Source organism: Elephas maximus, chromosome 2 (genome assembly GCF_024166365.1).
Source record: "Elephas maximus indicus isolate mEleMax1 chromosome 2, mEleMax1 primary haplotype, whole genome shotgun sequence".
In the NCBI taxonomy this organism is placed as follows: Eukaryota; Metazoa; Chordata; class Mammalia; order Proboscidea; family Elephantidae; genus Elephas; species Elephas maximus.
This window is the reverse complement of record NC_064820.1, coordinates 134,713,960-134,734,542: the sequence shown is the minus strand read 5'-3', so window position 1 is coordinate 134,734,542 and position 20,583 is coordinate 134,713,960. Positions and strand designations below refer to the sequence as shown.

The 20,583-nt window shown below is 35.8% G+C and overlaps 1 protein-coding gene across 6 annotated transcripts in view; it reads left to right on the top strand.

Moving 5' to 3' along the window:
- Positions 1-20,583, top strand: part of CSNK1G3 (casein kinase 1 gamma 3) — a 153,027-nt gene that overhangs the window by 26,171 nt on the left and 106,273 nt on the right. For all 6 annotated transcript variants that reach the window (XM_049873570.1, XM_049873567.1, XM_049873568.1 and 3 more), the window contains exons 2-3: positions 8,592-9,017; positions 18,579-18,619. In XM_049873570.1, the coding sequence (XP_049729527.1) occupies positions 8,840-9,017; positions 18,579-18,619 (219 nt within the window). In that variant the 5' untranslated portion in view covers positions 8,592-8,839. The remainder of the gene's footprint in view (positions 1-8,591; positions 9,018-18,578; positions 18,620-20,583) is intronic.

The following is a 20,583-nucleotide window of genomic DNA, read 5'->3' as shown; positions in this document are numbered from 1 at the left end:
CAACAGCAGGGGACTGATGAAGGAGCCCTTATGGCTCGATGGTTAAGAGCTACTAACCGAAAGATGAACCCACACAGTGACTCCACAGGAGAAAAGATCTGGCGATCTGCTCCTGTAAAGATTGCAGTCTAGAAGACTCTACGGGGCAGTTCTACTCTCTCACTTGGGGTCACTATGAGAGGGAATCAACTTGATAGCTCCTAACAACAACAGCTGACTAATGACATGGGACATCTTTTTATGTGCTTGTTGGCCATTTATATATCCTCTTTGGTAAACTGTCTGTCCAGTTTCTTTGCCCATTTTTTTGATTGGGTGGTTTGTGTTTTTGTTGTTCCCTGTATTGTTTTATTTCATACATTTTTATTGTATGCATTTAGGTCTCATAGATTTACAGCTTATTCATGTGTTTGGTGTGAGACCTGGATCCAGTTATCTTTTTTCAAATCACTGTCCAATTGTTTTAACACAATTTACTCTAAAGCCCTTCTTAGTGAATCGAGATGCCACTTTTTATATCAAATTAAGTCTTTTTGCCCATCTTTTTTATATTTTCCCAGAGCTGTGGTTTCTGTATAGTAATACGATGTATTTTCTTTATGTTGATTTAATATTTAGCTACTTTGCTAAAAAAATTATTAGAATTACTAATAGTTCCAGTAATTTGTAGCCTGTTTTGAATTTCTGGGTAGACATTTATGACTTCATGGTGTATGACAGCTGTTTTTTTCTTTGCAATCCTAATATCTATTTCTTTTTCTTGCCTGTATTGGCTAGGACTGATGATAATGCATTGTTAAATAAATGAAATACATGTTGTTATAGTGGGTGCTCTTGTTTTATTCCTGATTTTAAAGGAAACTCTTCTAACATTTCATCATTCTAAAGATTTTTTTTGGCAGATATTTAGCAGACAATTAAAAAAAAAAGGTTAAGGATGTTCCCCTTTATGTTTCTAGTTTGGTAAGGCATTTATTTATTTAAAATAATGAGTGCATGTTGAATCTTTTGAGATACTTCTGGTTTTATTGCATTTTCTTGCTCTTTTTTGTATCTTTTTTATTCACTATTAGATTGGCTTTGATAAAAGTTTAAGATTTTTGCATTTATGTTCATGAGTGAAATTGGCTTGTAATTTTTTCAATATTATACTGTTTTTCTCTGCTATTGGTAGCCTAGTTATACTGACCACATAGAATTAGTTTGAGGTATTTTTAATTCTATTTTCTGGAAGAGTTTAATGAGATTGGAAAGATTTCTTCCTGGAAAGATTGATAAAGCATGTAAAGCTATGTGAATCAGATTTTTTTTTGTAGCAAGATTTTTAAAAGTGCTATGCTATTGACAAAAAGGCCAAATTCTCTGAAAAATATAATTTATTGAAACAGACACAAGTAGAAATAGAAACTGAATAGTCCTCATTTTTGGAAAAAAAAATGTGGGAGTCTTGAAAAACAGTCTGTTCGATATACAGTCTCTTTTCTGAATCTAAATCATTCAGGTTTTTATTCTTTAATTGCCTTAGTTCTTCCTCCAGGCCCAACTACGGAAAATTTTGAAGGCTCGTAGCACATCTTAACAGTACAACATCAGTTGCAACATATCTTAGCAGATTCTACTTCAGGTTTTACTGAATTAGTGTTTCTCAATTTCTTTGAAACTATTCTTTCCTGTAGTTATTAGCCTGCTGGCGATAGTTTGCTGACCCCTGGCAAGATAAACATATAGGCAATTCTAGTACTATTTGGTAGGTGTTATGATAGGGAAGTGGGGGCAGTGGTGCTTCAGTGGCAGGATTCTTGCCTTCCAAGAGGGAGACCCGGCTTTGATTCCCATGCAGTGAACCTCATGCCCAGGCACCATCCATTCGTCAGTGGAGGCTTACCTGTTGCTATGATGCTGAACAGGTTTCAGAGGAGTTTTCAGACAAAGTTGGATTTGGAAGAAAGGCCTGGTGATCTACTTTTGGAAAATCAGCCAGTGTAAACCCTATGGATCACAATGGTCTGAGCTGCAACGAATCATGGGGGTGGTGCTGGACTGGGCAGTGTTTCGTTCTGTTGTGCTTTGGGTTGCCAGCAGCTAACAACAACACGATAATGGAAGTACTAGCACTACCAGAGACTCTTAATAAGAAAATATTTTAATTAGAAATCTGGTTTATTAAAAAAATTTTTATTGGTTAATGACAGTTAGCTTAATGGGCTAAACTTAGATGTAGTAAAATAGAAAATAGCTTAATTTCTCATGACTGTTTTTAAATATATTCTGATTATCCCTCCTCCCGCCTCACAAATGACATCTTATTCAGTCATTGCTTTCTTGTCATGTATAAGAATAAATTGTAACCATGGACTCATTTTGAGGTATTAAGTTTTTTCATTCTTGCAGTTTGATTTTAAGCTAATTCATTACTTCTTCTCACCTCTGTTTCCCTACCTCCCACTTTCAAGGTTGGCCTCTGGCTCTGGAACCACTATTTGGAAATTGAGTTAGGGCTGTTTCTTGACTCTTCTTCCCCTATTCATTGTGCTGCCATTTGCTCCTCTATGGTTCATGTGGGATGGAGAGGTATTAAAGGGAAAGGGTAAAAGTTCTTCAGTGAACTCTGTTATGATACGTTTTCAAATACTGTTGCTGTTGTGGGGCACAGTTTTAGTTCTACAGTGGCTTCTTATTGACCTATTACATAATTAAAAAAGACAAAAAAACCCAAATCTTTCTGAAATTTATAGGTGTTAGAAAAAAGTCTGGAGTATACACACTAAACTGAAAGTAATGGTTATATCTGAGAAGCGACGGGGGTTTGGGGACAGTAGGTATGGGCATCTAAATGGTATTTTTAATTTATCTGTATTATTTACATTTTCATTATACGTAGAATGTGTTTTTGAATATTTGATTAAATTAAAATAAGTAAAAACCATATATTAAAAATAATATGAAAAATTACAAAAGGAAAATTACTTTTTCCTAAATAGAAGGAAGTATGGAAGGGCTCTTTTAAAAAAGCTTCTAAAATCAAATACTGTTATATTCTTTAACTGTTTTTACAAAAGTAACGTTTTATTTTCAGGTAAGATTTATGGTAATGTTATCATGGAGGAAGAACATGTACTTTGAGATAAAGCATTCAGGGTTTGTTTTTTTTAATCAAACATTTAGGTGTTGTCTTAGTTATCTAGTGCTGCTATAACAAATACCGTATATGGGTGGCTTTAACAAAGAGAAATTTATTTTCTCACACTTAGGAGGCTAGAAGTCTGAATTCTGGGTGCTGGCTGTAGGACTTTCTTTCTCTGTTAGCTCTTCCGAACATCTGCTCCTGGGTGATCTTCATGTGGCTTGGCATCTCTCTTCCATCATCTCTTCTCTGCTGCCTTGTTTAATCTCTTTTATATCTCAAAAAAGATTGAGTCAAGATACACCCTATACATAACAAAGACAACCCATTCCCAAATGGGATTATAACCACAGGCATAGAGGTTAGGATTTACAGCACTTATTTTTGGGGGACATAATTCAATCTATAACAAGTGTAATTTACATACAATAGAATGCGTAGATATTCAGTGTAGTTTGATGAGTTTTGACAAATGTACATACTCATGTAATCTCCCAATCAAAAAACTGAACATTTCTTTTCCTAAGAAAGTTTCTTTATGCTCCTTTCTAGTCAAATCTCCCACTGCCCCAGGCAGCTGCTGATCTGATTTCTGTCACCACAAACGAGTTTTGTCAATTCTAGAACTTTTTATAACTAGAGTCATATAATTTACATTCATTTGTGCCCGACCTGTTTTACTCAATCTCACGTCTAAGAGATTTATTCATATTATTGCATGTATTATTGCTGAGTAATATTCTGTGTGGATGACACAGCCTTGCTTGCCGAAAGCGAAGAGGACTTGAAGCACTTACTGGTGAACATCAAAGACTATAGCATTCAGTGTAGATTACACCTCAGTATAAAGAAAACAGAAATCCCACAACTGGACCAATAAGCAACATCACGATAAATGGAGAAAATATTGAAGTTGTCAAGGTTTTCATTTTACTTGGATCCACAGTTTACGCCCATGGAAACAGCAGTCAGGAAATCAGACGACATATTACATTGGGCGGATCTGCTGCGAAAGACATCGTTACAGTGTTAACAAGCAAAAATGTTACTTTGAGGACTAAGGTGCACCTGACCCCCCAAACCATGGTATTTTCAGTTGCCTTATACGCATGTGAAAGCTGGACGGTGAAAAAGGAAGACTGAAGAAGAATTGATGCCTTTGAATTGTGTTGGTGAAGAATATGGGATATACCAAGGATTGCCAGAAGAACAAACTCATCTTTCTTGGAAGAAGTTCTGCCAGAATGCTCCTTAGAAATGAGGATGGTGAGACTTTGTCTTACATACTTGGGAAATGTTATCAGGAGGGACCAGTGCCTGGAGAGAAGAACATCATGCTTGTTTAAAATAGAGGGTCATGGACAAAGAGGAAAACCCTCAATGAGATGGGTTGACACCCTGGCTGCAATGGTGGGTTCAAACATAGCAACAATTGTGAGGATGATGAAGGACTGGGCATTGTTTTCGTTCTGTTGTACATAGGGTTGCTATGAGTCAGAACCGACTGAATCCCACGTAACGACAATAGTATTCTATCGTATGAATATACTACAGTTCATTTATTCTTCTTGTGTTTTCGGATTGTTTCAAATGTTTGCTTATTTTGAGTAAGGCTGCAATAAACATTGGTACAAGTCTTTGTGTAATGTGATTGTTAATTTTATGTGTTAACTTGGCGAGACTGTGGTACCCAATTATTTGATAAGACACCCTAATGTAGCTGCTGATATAAAGTAGTTAAAAAAAAAGTTGCCATCTAGTCAATTTTAACTTATGGCAACCCTATATGTGTCAGAGTAAAACTGTACTCCATGGGGTTTTCAATGGCTGATTTTTCAGATGTAGGTTGCCAGGCCTTTGTTTTGAGGTGCCTCTGGGTAGATTTGAACCTCCAACTTTTTGGTTAGCAACCAGGTGCATTAATCATGTGCACTGCGTAGATATTCCATTGTTGAGGAAGACCCTCAACAAAATGGATTGATGCAGTGGCTGCAACAGTGTGCTCAAATACAGCAACGATCGTGAGGATGGTGTCGGACCTGGCAGCATTTTGTTTTATCGTACGTGGGGTCACTATGAGTCGGAACTGACTCAGATGGCACCTAACAACAACAAAACCAAAACCAAACCTGTTGCCGTTGAGTTGATTCCGACTCATAGCGACCCTATAGGACAGAATAGAACTGCCCCATAGTTTTCAAGGAGCGCCTGATGGGTTTGAACTGCCGACTTTTGGTTAGCAGCCCTAGCTCTTAACCGCGATGCCACCAGGGTTTCCTAGCAACAACAGGTACTCCATAACTTAGTTATATGTGATTAAATCAGGTAAAGCAGATTACCTTTTATAATGTGGGTGGGCCTCTATCAATCAGTTGAAGTCCATAGGAACATAAAGGGACTTCCCCTAGGATGTGTTCTGCCTCCAGAGTGTAGACATTTTTCCAGAACACTCTTATTCTTTAATTCTCCTGTTGGCTGACTTACGGATTTTGTATCGGCCAGGTCTTCAGAATCACGTGCAGCAATTTCTTGAAGTAAATCTTTATGTGTATCTCTGGTTCTGTTTCTCTTGAAAACCCTAAGACATGTAGGCGTATGTTTTTATTTTTCTTGCCTAAATACTTAAGAGTGGTATTGATAGGTGCATATTTTACCTGAAAATAAACTGTCAAAACTTTTTTCCAAAGTTGTGCTGCTTTATACTCCCACCAGCAATATGTAAGTTGTACTTGATCCTCATTCTTGCCAACACTTGATATTGCCAGTTTTTTAATATTAACCATTCTAATGGGCATGAAATATTTTGTTTTTTTAATTACTATTTCTTTGATAAGTGATGATATTCAGCACTCCATTTGTTTATTTTTTGATAAGCAGAGGTTTTTAACTTTGATGAAGTTCTAATTATCAGTTTTGTTTTTGTTTTTTTTTAATGGCTCGGGCTTTTTGTGCCTTCTAAGAAGTCTTTGCCCACCGCAAGATTGCCAGATATTCTTCTTTATGATTCTAGCATTTATGTGTAGATCTGTTATCCATTTTGAATTTTTTTTTTGTTTACAGAATGAGGTAGGGGTCAAGTTCATTTTTTTCCACCAGACAGGTATGCAGTTGTTCTAGTGCTATTTGTTAAAAACACTGCCTATTCAATTTACTTGGTGCTTTAGTAAAAATGAATGGATACGTGTAGGTCTGTGTCTGGATTCTCTTTACGGTTCCATTGATCTATATATCTATCTTTATGCTAGTTCCACACGTTCTTAATTATTTACTTCTTTAGTAAGTCCCTGCAGTCAGGTAGTGTATGTCCTCTGACTTTTTCTTTCGGAGATTGTTTACCCTAGATTCTTTACATTTCCATGTACATTATACTCATTAACGTTGAGTCGATTCTGACTCATAGCAACTCCATAGAGTTTCCAGGGCTGTAAATCTTTACGGAATCAGACTGCCACATCTTCCTCCTGAGGAGTGGCTGGTGGTTTCAAACTGCCGACCTTCTGGTTAGCAGTTGAGTGCTTTAACCACTGCACTTCCGGGAGCTCTCATATACATTATAGAACTGGCTTTTCAAATTAAAAAAAAAAAAACCTGTTGACATTTTCTTTGGGATTGTGTTGATTCTGTATATCAACTTGTGAAGGATGGACAAAGTAACAATATTAAAATTTTTGATTCAATAACATGCCATTTATTTGTGCCTCTTTAGTTTCTCTTAGCAGTGTTTTATGTTTTCTGTGTACCTGGTGTTACACATGTTTTATTAAAATTTTACAGTTTTTAAAAAAGAAAATTTGCTTTAGATTTTTATTAATATTTAATAATATTCAACTTTTCCACTGTTCTTTACGTAGTTTTTGTTTTAAAGATTAATTTTAAAACTTCTCACACAAATCAGACATGAATAAAGCTTTTATAATGAACCTCTTAAATAATCCTTCTTGGGATGATAATAGCATTATTACAACAGTATTAAATTTTCTTATTCTTACTAAAATTAGCTGTTTTCAGTGTTAAAAATAGCTAAAACTTAAAGAAATTGAAACAAAATTTATTCTGAGCAGTTACCTTATATGTTTATAGGAAGACCATTCTGATTCTAAAAAAAAAAAAAAAGTAAATATCTGGAATTAGGCTAGTTACAATAAGCCTTATAAAGAGAAGAGGAAGGAGCAAAATAGAAGACTAACCATTGGCTAATCTTAACATGATTGATGGAACCCTGCCCTCCCTCTTGTACTGAGATCCGCTGGTAATGAGATTACTAGGTGGTCTGTGGCCTGACTGCTAATAATTTTGCTCTCCACTCATGATTTTTTTTGAGATTTACATGAACCTGGAGTCTTTTTCATTAAAACCATAAGGCAGTGCTTTTCCTATTGCGTGCTCTTTGAACAGGAAAGTTGATTAGCAACTCTGGAGGAAAAAAACAGGCCAGTGAAGCTGAAGCTGCATGCAGGATTAATTCTGGGTCAGGAATTCTTAGGTTCATCGATAAAAAGATCTCTTGCAATAAAAGTAAAATATCTATTTTTAATAAAAAAACATATTTCACATCAGGATTAAAGGTTATTCAGAAACCTTGACTTTTATTACTCTGCTAAGGTGATATAGAAACATGATACTTTAACTTTTCAATTTCATATGAACTATTTGACAGTTCAAAAAAAACTATTTGGACTGTAAAGGGTGTTTCTTTGTGTGTATACCTTCTCCAACACACACAGACTGTAAATCTAACTGTAAATACCCTCTCCAACACCAACTGCTAATGTGGTACTTCTTCTGATCCTAACTACCCTCTGGAGCCAGGTCAGTCATATCTTACAGGTTAAAGATAATAGTTCTCCAGATTGCTAAATTTGCCTGTCTTAGTTTCCTGGTGCTGCTGTAACAAATACCACAAGTGGGTGGCTTTTAAAAGTCAGAAAATTATTTTCTCGCATTTCTGAAGACTAAAAGTCCAAATCAGGACTTGTCAGTTCCTTCCTTGTAGCTAGCCTAGTGTGTTCGTTGGTTCTTTGGCTTGTAATCATCATCATGTGGTGGCTGTCTTACACGCCCCCCCATCTGTGAGTGTGTCTCTGTGTCTAATCTCTTTTTTAAACTCAAAAGTGATTAGTTTTAGAACCCACCCTACTCTGATATGATCTCATTAACATAACAGAGAAAGTCCTATTTCCAAATAGGATTGTATCCTCAGGTATAGGAATTAAGTTTCCAAGACATATTTTGTGGGGACACAATTCAGACCTATTTAGAAGTAACTAAATCTAATTTCTTTTCTTTATTTTGTTAGATTTTTGTGATCTGTTTGGTTTTAAAGTGCGAAAATATAGGGTAATTTAAGAGTGTTGTGGCTTGATTTCAGTGGGCATCTATAAATAGCAATAATTTATTGTCTAAATTTGTTACCTAATTTCCCAAACATTTTTTTTAGTTGACTAATTTTCTTTTCTTAATATTCTAGCTCTCTATCAGCATCAGCTAACATTGAAAGGAGCGTTCTGAAGACATGTTTTGCTGAAAAGACAACTGAGAAAAATCATTTTACGAATGGGATGAACATGTGCCAGTTAATTGACTACCTACTGCAATTTGAATGTTAACATTGCGCACCTGGTACAGTTACCTAGTGATGTACCTGTTCTCACAGTACCCCATTTCAGCGTGCTTGTCTTGATTAAAGAATTCAAAGTGGAGTACCGCAAACTTGATATGGATAATAAAAAGAAAGACAAGGACAAATCAGATGATAGAATGGCACGGCCTAGTGGTCGGTCGGGGCACAGCACTCGAGGAACTGGATCTTCATCCTCTGGAGTTTTAATGGTTGGACCTAACTTTAGAGTTGGAAAAAAAATTGGATGTGGCAATTTTGGAGAATTACGATTAGGTAAGACTATTTTGTTTATCACATTATGCTCGAAACCTTTTTTTTTTTAACGGAAGATATTTTTTAAATGAAAATCATTTAGTTATTTACTTGTTTAGTTGCTTAGTTGTGGTAATTTTAAAGAATAAAGATGTTGGATGTGTCTTCTTGTGTACTTGTTTTTTTATTTTTAAGGAATTTCCTAGTATGGGAATGTCTAGTTACTTGAGATTAATCCTCCAAAATCTGAGAAAATAAGGAAGTAAATGAAAAAAGCCTACACAGCCCTAGTAGCTACCAGAAATCCCTTTACTGCAGTAAAGCCTTTGTAGTATGTATCTTAGGAATGATATTCAGGTGGTTTTTTTCAGACTTGAAGACATTTACTAACTTATCACCTTAGAAACGTGTGGTTTAAAGTCAAGGCAATCTACTGAAAGTGCATAAAATGAATGAAATTTACATTTTTGTAATTTAGCTCTCACTGTCTTCAGCAGTGTGTCTGGATTGGGGCTGAGGAATCTAGTTTTAACAAGGGACTCGAATTATTGATTCAGCTTATTCTTATAATCAAGGAGTCCCAGTGGCACATTGGTTAAGTGCCCGGCTACTAACAGAAAAGGCAGTGGCTTGAACCCACCAACCCTCTGCAAGAGAAAAGACCTGACGATCTGCTCCCTTAAAGATTACAGCCTAGGAAACCCTATGGGCCAGTTCTGTTCTGTCACATTGGGTTGCTATGAGTTCAGATCAACTCGATGGCACACAACAACAGCAACAACAACAATGACATTCTTATGATCAGGCAAATTTGGGAAACACTGGTTTAATTTAACCTCCTATCTACATTTAATGCAGTTGAAACTCAGATAGGAAAGGTTACCTGCCAAATGTCACACAGCAATTTAATGACAGATTTAGGGCCAAAATCCATGTCTTTGAACTCCTAGTGCTGTGGAGATGTGGCTGTTTCCATTAAAATGAAAGGAGGAGGAGTGGCGTGAATATATAGTGGTCAGCATACAGGTCGGTTGACCAGAGTGGGAACTTCAAAAGTAAAAAGAACAAAACATGGCTTCACAATTTTCCTTTTATCCAACCTTGCCGTTATAAATAAATTCAGTTGTATGTTTATTTACTCAAATACTTCTTTTCATCTTGCAAAACACCTTAATTGGTAGTTACTTCTTTATTTATGATTGTTTTGTGTAGTTATTTCATTATTTCAATAAAGCAAGTCAGTAAAAGGCAAGGACATACTTTGTACATAGCTGTAACATGATATGGCTGGCAGACTCTTCTGCATTTAGCAAGAATGCAAATATTTAAATGGATTAATGTTTTACATTTTATTCTTTGAGGATATTGAGCTAGATACTTTAAAGTTATTAAAGTGTTTCTGACTTTGGACTTAGAGAAATTGGAATGTTTACTGTTTAACCCTGAGCAGTATCATCCATGCATCCATCCATCCAGTTTTTCTTGCATGTTCATCAGGTACCAGGCATGATTAAATCCACTGCCATCGAGTCGATTCTGACTCATAGTGACCCTATAGGACAGAGTAGAACTGCCCCAGAGGATTTCCAAGGAGTGGCTGGTGGATTCAAACTGCCAGCCTTTTGGTTAGCAGGTGAGCTTTTAACCACTACACCACCAGGCATGATTAGGCACTGGTAGCATACTGGAAAAAACAATATACAGTCCCTGCTGTCATGAAACGCTAAGTCGCTTAACCACTTGGGGCTTTAATGTCCTCAGCTGTAAAATGGAATTATTTCCACTTTCTAGGTTATTATGAAGGTTAAATTGAGACTGTAATATAAAAGAGCCAGCACTGTACCTGCATATATCAGTAAAATAATGATCGTTCTTTTAAAAAGATACCAAGGTACTTATTCTTTTTTGTGTGTACATAAACAAACCTGTTGCCATTGAGTTGATTCCGACTCATAGCTACCCTATTTGACAGAGTAGAACTGCCCTATTCAGTTTCCAGGGAGTGGCTGGTGAATTTGAACTGCTGACCTTTTGGTTAGTAGCTGAGTTCTTAACCACTGTACCACCAGGGCTGCGTTATGTATATGTATATATTTATTTAGATTTACGTTGTATATAAATTAGCTCTACAGCTGTGTATTATTTTATACACACACAGAGTCATGCACCACAAAACATCTGTTTGGGTAGCATCCAACCACATATACATCCGTGGTCCCATAAATTCAGAAATCCCAATCGGAAAATGGAACATAGCAGATATAACTGGATGTAATGAACACAGTAGCTTCCTGTGTGCAAGATAGCGCCCGTTCGTTATTACAAAGTATTGTATGTACCTTGAATTTTTATTATACTTGGCTTTATGGGGGTTGGGAGTTGTTTTGTAGCTATAGTTGTATGTAACAGATGTTCATAACCCAGAGACTGTGTAATACGGTGTTCGTACAGTATTCAAATCACATATAGTCCAAGTTCATAGAATGTATTGTGGATGTTAAGTGACACATGAGTGTATATACACTGTGTCTTTTGCTCTGTCTCTTTCTGTATGTAACTATAGTACTTTAGCCATTTTTTAAATTAAAAATTGGTTTCATATTGTAATATTTAATTTCAAAATAACCACATATATAGAGATCTGTGGAAACCCTGGAGGCGGTTGGTTAGGTGCTGCGGCTGCTAACCAAGAGGTCAGCAGGTCGAACCTGCCAGGTGCTCCTTGGAAACTCAGTAGGGGCAGTTCTACCCTGTTGTATGGGGTCGCTATGAGTCGGAATCGACTCGATGGCAGTGCATTAGTTTTGGTTTGTAAATATATATGTATACATGCATATGCATATATATTTCTATAAAACCAAAAACCAAACCCACTGCCTTTGAGTCGATTAGTTTTGCATTAGTTTTGGTTTGTAAATATATATGTATACATGCATATGCATATATATTTCTATAAAACCAAAAACCAAACCCACTGCCTTTGAGTCGATTCCGACTGATAGCGACCCTATACGACAGGGTAGAACTGCCCCTATAGAGTTTCCAAGGAGCACCTGCTCGATTTGAACTACTGACCTTTTGGTTAGCAGTCATATCTCTTAACCACTACGCCACCAGGGCTTCCATATATTTCCAACAGAAAATAGACCTAGTGGACCATTTTTGCCAAGGCAATATGAGAAACTGTGTATGTTAGAAACTGAAACTGTATTTGTTAAATACTCAAAAATGAATAAAACATCCTTTTATTTTGCAGTCTGAATAAGCAGGAAGATGACTAACTTAGCTGTACATGCATCCATTCATCCATCCAGTTTACCTTTCTGTGGGTGTGTGATGTATATAGATACACGCACATGTTGTATATATATTAATATTTATTAATGTATTTATCTGAATCCATATATGTGTTTTGTGTATGTGTAAACATACATGCGTATATATGTAACTGTAAACTTAATTTGGTCATCTTATTCCTCTTCCTGCCTTTTTTTTAGGCTGCTAAATAAAGGGTAATTTTACTTCTTTTTTTAGGCTCCACATGGTTTCTCTGTTTAGAAAAAGTTATTCTAAGCATTATTCTTTCTATACTTGGATAAACAAATGGTGCTGTTCAAAGCTGGTTTAGGTCCTTACAGTACTTTCTCTAAAACTGCATTAATAGGTACATCTTGAACCTTTGATTCCTGGTACTGAAATTTTTTGTAGTTAGCACTTGGTGGGAAAGAATAAAGGTGTACATGTTATATAGGTAAGTGATTTTCAATAAGAGTGTTATTGGCATTTTCTAATGGGTGTTTGGTATTTCTTTTTTTGTGGAGGATTGTCCCACAGCATTGCAGGGCATATAGAACTTGAGACCCCTTGGGTACTAAACAGGAGTTGTACCCCCACACACAACCCAGAATGCTGCCCCCACATATTTAAATACCCAAGGAGAGACAGTATTACCTGCTGTTGAAACCACTTTTAAAAGTAATTAAAAAAAATGAGTTGGACATAAGAAGATTGGCTGTGAAGTATTTTAAAAACTGGTAAAAAAATTATAAACAATAATTTAAAACTAAATGTGAGTGAATGTTATTTTCATTTTTATGTGTTCTCTTTTTATATTGTGAAGTGAAACATGGGTGTATTTGTAATTTTATTTTACCTTCATGCATTGGTGGTAAGGCTCTCATTTTGCAAGTTGGTAAACTTAATTCTAGCTTAGACAGTCAACTGAAAGAAACCCCAGGAAATGTTTTTGGCATGCACTGAATGAAAGCAAATACGGTTAACTAAAATACAGAGTGTTATATATTGCATTATAAATTGCCATATCAGAAATAAGGTAGTCTTGTAATTTATGACATTATTAAATATACCTCAGAAGTTGCTATAACTTCTATTATTTTTGTCTATTCTCTTCCTATTCCTATTGGCTCATAACTCTCCTTATCTTGTTTATATCTGAGAATTGTTTTGTTGAAAATTCTGCATGTCTTACAATATATATCAAATAAATATGCAGATTTTGATGGGTTCATCATATTTCAGTTTATTGATTTTCTACTGTTTCTAGCTGAAGCATTATTATAAAACTTATCTGAAAAATTTAATAACTAAGGAATAGGCTACGATACTGTAACAAAGAGATGCCACAATATAGTGGTTTTAAGCAAAATATTTTATTTTTCTTTCACATAACACAGACCACAGGGAGAGAAACTAGGGCTGTCAGGTTACCTTTGCACCTCAATATATGGCTTTGCCCTCTGTGTCCAGTGATTGCTCTAGTTGTTGCCGTCTTCCAGCCAGCCATCAACAAGAAGAAAAAGGACCAAGACAGTACGTGTTCATTTCTAGAAGTAGGGAGTAGGGACATGACATGCTTCATGTTCACTTATATCTAGAATTTAGTTACGTGACCACATCAAGTGGGGAGTGACATATCTCACATCCACTCCTATCCAGAACTTTCTCACATGGCTACACCAAGCTGAAAGAGAGACTGGGAAATGTAGCTTCTAGCTGGGCAGCCATGTTAAAACGTGGGCATTCTTTTATTGTAAAAGGGGGAAAATGGATACTGCTGGATAAGTAATAGTCCTGATATAAACATTTAATGTACAGTTTCACTAGAACATAGTTTTCTGTGATCTAAAAGTAGATATTTTGCCATATAAAGAGGAACAAAAACAGTACTATGAGAAGTATTTGGTGTATTTTGGTTCTATAGCATGGATATTTAACCTAACTTCTTGTTCTGTGGCTTTTTTTCTCTTGTGTACTTTTGAATAAATGTCATATACAGAATAGTTACAAATAGATGCTATTGACTTAAGGAAATACAAATTCTATCTCTGATCTCAAAACCAGGATTGTTCCTTTGTTAGACACCAGTTTCTCAAGATTAAGTTTCTTATTGTGAACACTTGTTCACTATAAGCTTACCAGAGGAAACCTAAAATTTCATACATTCAGAATGTATATGATGGCAAATCTAAATGCTGAACTACTGACTATAAAAATATGAAGTATTCTGTAATTTTTTAAAAAAATATCTATACTTAGTTTAGTCAGTAACTGGAAACAGCTTAAGGTTCAACACTTTCGGTATTACTATTGAGTTTCATCTATGTGTCAATAATGTGTTTATGAGACCTTGCTAGATAGAGGAATGACATCACATTCGTCGTCAGAAAGAACATTTCAAGATCTATCCTGAGGTACAGTGCTGTCAGTGATAGGATAATATCCACAAGCCTATAAGGAAGACCAGTTGATATGACTATTATTAGAATTTACACCAACCACTAATGGCAAAGATGAAGAAACTGAAGATTTTTGCAGTCTGAAATTGATCACACATACCATCGAGATAACATTGATAATTACTGCTGATTGAAACATTAAAGTTGGAAACAAACAAGGCTTGGTAGCTGGAAAATATGGCCTTGGTGATAGAAATGATGACAAAGACTGCATGATAGAGTTTTGCAAGACCAGTGACTATTCATTACAAATACCTTTTTCAACAATATAAATGACGATTACACTTGTGGACCTTGCCAGGTGGAATACACGGGAATCAAATCGACTACATCTGTAGAAAGAGATGATGGAGAAGTTTAATATGAGTCAGAACAAGGCCATGGGCAGACTGTGAAACAGACCATCAATTGCTTATGTTCAAGTTCAAGTTGAAGCTGAAGAAAATTAGAACAAGTCCATGAGAGCCAAAGTACGACCTGAATTTAGAGACATCTCAAGGATAGATTTGATGCATTGCACACTAATGACTGAAGACCAGATGAGTGTGGAAGGATATCATACATGAAGAAAGTAAAAGGTCATTAAAAAGACAGGAATGAAAGAAAAGACCAAAATGGATGTTAGAAGAGACTCTGAAACTTGCTCTTGAACGCAGAATAGCTAAAGCGAAAAGAAGAAATGAAGTAAAAAGAGGTGAACAGAAGATTTCAAAGGGTGGCTTGAGTAGACGAAGTATTATAATGAAATGTGTAAAGACCTGGAGTTAAAAAACCAAAAGGAAAAACATGCTCGGCATTTCTCAAGCTGAAAGAACTGAAGAAAAAATTCAGGCCATGAGTTGCAATAATGAAGGATTCTATGGGCAAAATATTGAATGGAGCAGGAAGCATCAAAAGAAGATGGAAGGAATATACAGAGTCACTGTAAAAAAAGAATTGTTAGGCATTCAGCCATTTCAGAAGGTAGCATATGACCAAGAATCGATGATACTGAAAGAAGAAGTTCAAGCTGCTGTTGAAGGCACTGGTGAAAAACAAAGCTCCAGGAATTGAGGGAATACCGATTGAGATGTTTTAACAAACAGATGAAGTGCTGGAAGCGCTCACTGCACTATGCCAAGAAATTTTGAAGATAGCTACCTGGCCAACTGATTGAAAGAGATCCTTATTTGTGCCAGTCCCAGGAAAGGTGAACCAACAGAACCTGGACATTATTGAACAGTATCATGAATATCACACGAGTAAAATTTTCCTGAAGATAATTAAAAAATGGTTGTAGCTGTACATTGACAGAGAACTTCCAGAAGTTCAAGCTGGATTCAGAAGAGGACATGGAATGAGGGATATCATTGCTGGTATCAGATGGATCTTGGCTGAAAGCAGAGAATTTCCAGAAAGATGTTTACTGTGTTCTTTGACTATGCAAAGGTATTCGACTGTGTGATCATAACAAATTAAGGATAACATTGCAAAGAATAGGAATTCCAGAACACTTAATTGTGCTCACAAGGAACCTGTACACAGACCTAGGAGCGATCGTTTGAATAGAACAAGGGAATACTGCGTGGTTTAAAATCAGGAAAGATGTGTGTCAGAGTTGTATCCTTTTGCCATATTTATTCAATCCATAGGCTGAGCAGATAATCTGAGATGCTGGAGTATATAAAGAAGAATGTGGCATTAGGATTGGAAGAAGACTCATTAACAATCTGCAATATGCAGATGATAGAACCTTGCTTGGTGAAAGTGAAGAGGACTTGAAATACTTACTGATGAAGATCAAAGAGTACAGCCTTACGTATGGATTACACTTCAGCATAAAGAAAACAGAAATCCTCACAACTGGACCAATAAGCAATATGGCGATAAATGCAGAAAACATCGATGTTATCAAGGATTTCATTTTACTTGGATCCACAGTCAGCGCTCATGAAAGCAGCAGTCAGGAAATCAAATGACGCATTACATCGGGCAAATCTTCTGTAAAAGACCTCTTTAAAGTGTTAAAAAGTGAAGATATCACTTTGAGGACTAAGGTGTGCTTGACCCCAGTCATGGTATTTTCAGTTGCCTTATAAGTGTGAGAAAGCTGGGCAATGAATAAGGAGGACTGAAGAAGAACTGATGCCTTTGAATTATGGTGTTGGGGAAGAATATTGAATATACCATGGACTGCCAGAAGAACGAACAAATCTGTCTTGGAGGAAGTTCAGCCAGAATGCCCCTGGGAAATGAAGATGACGAGACTTTGTCTTATCAACTTTGAACATGTTGTGAGGAGGTACTGGTCCTTGGAGAAGGACATCATGCTTGGTAAAGTAAAGGGTCAGTGAAAAAGAAGACGACCCTCAATGAGATGGATTGACATAGTAGCTTCAACAGTGGGCGCAAACATAGCAATGATTGTGAAGGTAGCACAGGACTGGATGGTGTTTTATTTTGTTGTACACGTGGTCCCTGTGAGTTGGAGTCGACTGAACCACACCTAACGGCAACAGCACACTAGTTAGCATTAATATGAATTTTTTCACTAATTTCTACAAAATACATGGAAAGTTGAGGAATGTATCACAATATGCATATGAACAAACACTACTATTCAAAGATGACAACACATCTAATATGAAATGTTGCCTGGATGTCCTACTGCCATTTATCAGCTGCTGTATAAAAGGAGACTGAGGGTATTATGCTGGAAAATAATGTGTAAAAGTTGATGATTGCCTGTTATGTGTTTCGTAGCCAATGCAGCCAAGGCCATTTGTACTCAAACAGGTTATTATGAGAGTAATATAAATTTATTGAAAAAATATTGGAAATTCAGAAGTCACAGGTTGCTGTTTCTTTTATTTAAATTCTTTTTAATTGTAAAGATATACATAAATTTCTTTTATATGTCAGATTACCTTAATATATTTATTGATTCCAAAATTCGACATAATATTCTACTTGGGCTGTAGATTGGAATTCTCATTGAAATTTTCTAGATCATTTTCAGTTTGTTGGTGCCAAAGACTGTTGTAATTGATTTGACGTCTTTATGTAGTAGGTGTGCTAAATCTCTGTTGTGGTTTGTCGTTTAGCTGTTTTTTGTATATGGTAAATTTTTTCCACATACAGAAGCTTAAAATTTTTTCTGCAGTCAAATCTATATAGAATCTTCTTGGTCTTCTTTTTTTCTTATTTTATTGTCTTTATGCTCAGAAAGGGCTCTATATATTTGGCTGATATTTTTTCTTGTTTTATAGTTTATATTTAAGTTTAAAATATCAGGAATTTAATTTGGTCATGAGATGAGGCACTAATAATCCCCCTTTTCCCTTAAAGTACTTAGCTACTTTATCAATTAGTGAATAATAGTTTCTTATTTTAAATGTGTTCCAGGTTTTTTTTCTATGTATTTGCTATATTTAGAAGATTAAATAATGAGTTCTAATAATAATTTACAATGAAGTGCTGCTTGGGGAGAAGAGTCTTATATTCCTGTGTTCATACACCAGTTCTGGTTTTGAATTTAGCGTGTATTTGACATAGTTTTCTAAGTTGTATACATTATTCCAACAAAATCAGAATCTCTGCATTTTTGTAAGCAGATTAAAGTATCATTTGTGACTTTAAATCCAGATGGAATACTCAGCCAGTCATTGAGTTGATCATAACTTTAAATATTTTCTTGTCATTGAGATTTTTGTTAGTTAAAAGGGAAAACCAGTGCTTTTTTTTTTTTTTTTTTTTTTTGCCTTTTTGACCTTGTAGTTTCACATAATGTATCTTTAAAAAATAATTACTGGCAGAATCTGACATTCTTTCTTTTTCCCCCCCCAAGGGAAAAATTTATACACGAATGAATATGTGGCAATTAAGCTGGTAAGTTCATGTTTCTTACTTTTCTTATTTTCTTGTTACTTCCTTAATTATTAACTTATATTTTAATTATCTTTTATTTTCATGTTACTTATAACTTGGCTGTTTATTTGAAGAGAAAAAGTGATGCACATAGCTGATCTTTTGTTATTAAGCTCATCACGTCATCCGGTCCCTTAAATATATGACAACTCAGTCCTTTTGCCTTGGTGACATTGTATAGTGAGTTTTTGAATTTTGGCACCGTTTTTAATTTAGGGAAGCTAGCATATTTTCATTTTTAGTTAGATAAAAATTAGAAAGCAAGATTTCTCTTTCTTGATCCAAGCATTTACATTCAGGATTATACTCTTTGAAAACATATTTTCAAGTAGCTTCCAAAATCTGTTTTACTGTTGATACTTCATAGGTGATAAAGCTGGCTATGGCTTGACCTTTAGGGATTCAAAAATGCTTGATGTAGATAGGGGATAGAAGGGGAAGCAAACTCTTATGGGACTATTCTAAAATCCTAAATATGCCTGGTAAGGCAGCTGTAAGACAGAGATACCTCTTTTGGAAGAGTTGGGATCTGGAAGTTGTTTCCATAAAATATAACTTTCTTTCTTCTGGTACAACTTTTCTATCTGGCTTGCCAGCTAGTTTTCCCTGAGGTTAAGCAGGGTTTGGTTTTCCCAGTCTGTCTGTCCTTTTCAACCTTGACTCTGCCATTATAACCTGTTATCAGGACAATGTGAGATTATTATGATTAAACATTAGTTAATCCATTGAAGGAAGAGGCAAATGGAAGGATATAGAAAAACTTGGAATGAGATGGAAAAATTGCATTACTTGATTTTAAATATTTTTGTGAGTATAGACCAAGCTTCACTGCAACCAATGTAGTTTATTTTCCCTGGGAAATGAAGATGCATGGTGAGATCGTGGTGCCACCAGGAAAGACTGGCTGGCTGACATTAGACTTTGGACTATTATTTATCTAGTTGAGTTCACCATGGTTTTAAGGTCTGGACCTTGGCTTTATGACACAATATCTAGTTAGGTCATCTCACCTAGGTTACCTCTTTCTCAGAGGTATAAATATTTACAAAGGGTTAATTTCTAATAATTTATAATAAGGTATTTTAGTATTATAGGTCTAGAATGCTGAAATTGGTATAAACAGCACGTTTTCTTTCTGTAGGCTAATCTACATGGAAAGCCAAATTAAAATTACCAAGTTCTTTTGTGAGCGTGGTATCAGGATAAGGAAAGTTAGTTTGTGTGACTCACTATAGGAAGGGCCCAGAATGCAGGGACTGGGCAGTATTTGAATGGGCACTGCTGACTGTCATTTCTTTGGAACTCTTCCTTTTTCTGTGTTTTTAGGCCAGTGGTCTAGAATATAGTTTGGGTATTGGGGAAGGGAGTGGTGCACAGTGTGGTAAAGCCCATCTTCTGTGTTACTGATGCAGCAGCCTATAGTGAGCAACTTCTGGGAGTATGTCTTGCGTGTGAATGATATTTATCTGGTATGTTTAGGCAAATAAACCATTGTGTCAAGGCAAGAGCCATTGCTCTAGGCTGACCACATCTTGTCTGCTTCAGTAATTAAATGGTACCCTTGGGTCCTATTATTTTCAGTTTTGGAACTTATTTATTCTGTCCATACCATTGCTGCCTTAGTAAACATTTGTCATGGCATGTTTTAGCCTTCTTTTTTATGTATACATATGTATCACTTTTTTCATCTTATCTTTGTGCCCTATCACTCTATCCCTTTAATTTTCTCCTCTTTTCCTTCCCTCCCACTTTTTTTCCTGTTCTGATTTGCCTTTTAAAAGCACAATGATCAGCACTACATATAATTATCATGGTTTTTCCGGTGTTCTTTGGAGGAACTGGGAATATTTTTGGATCTATGTCCCTAGCATTTTGAGATTGAAGCGTAGTATGCAGTTCTATTCTCCTCATATCAGTCCCAAAGG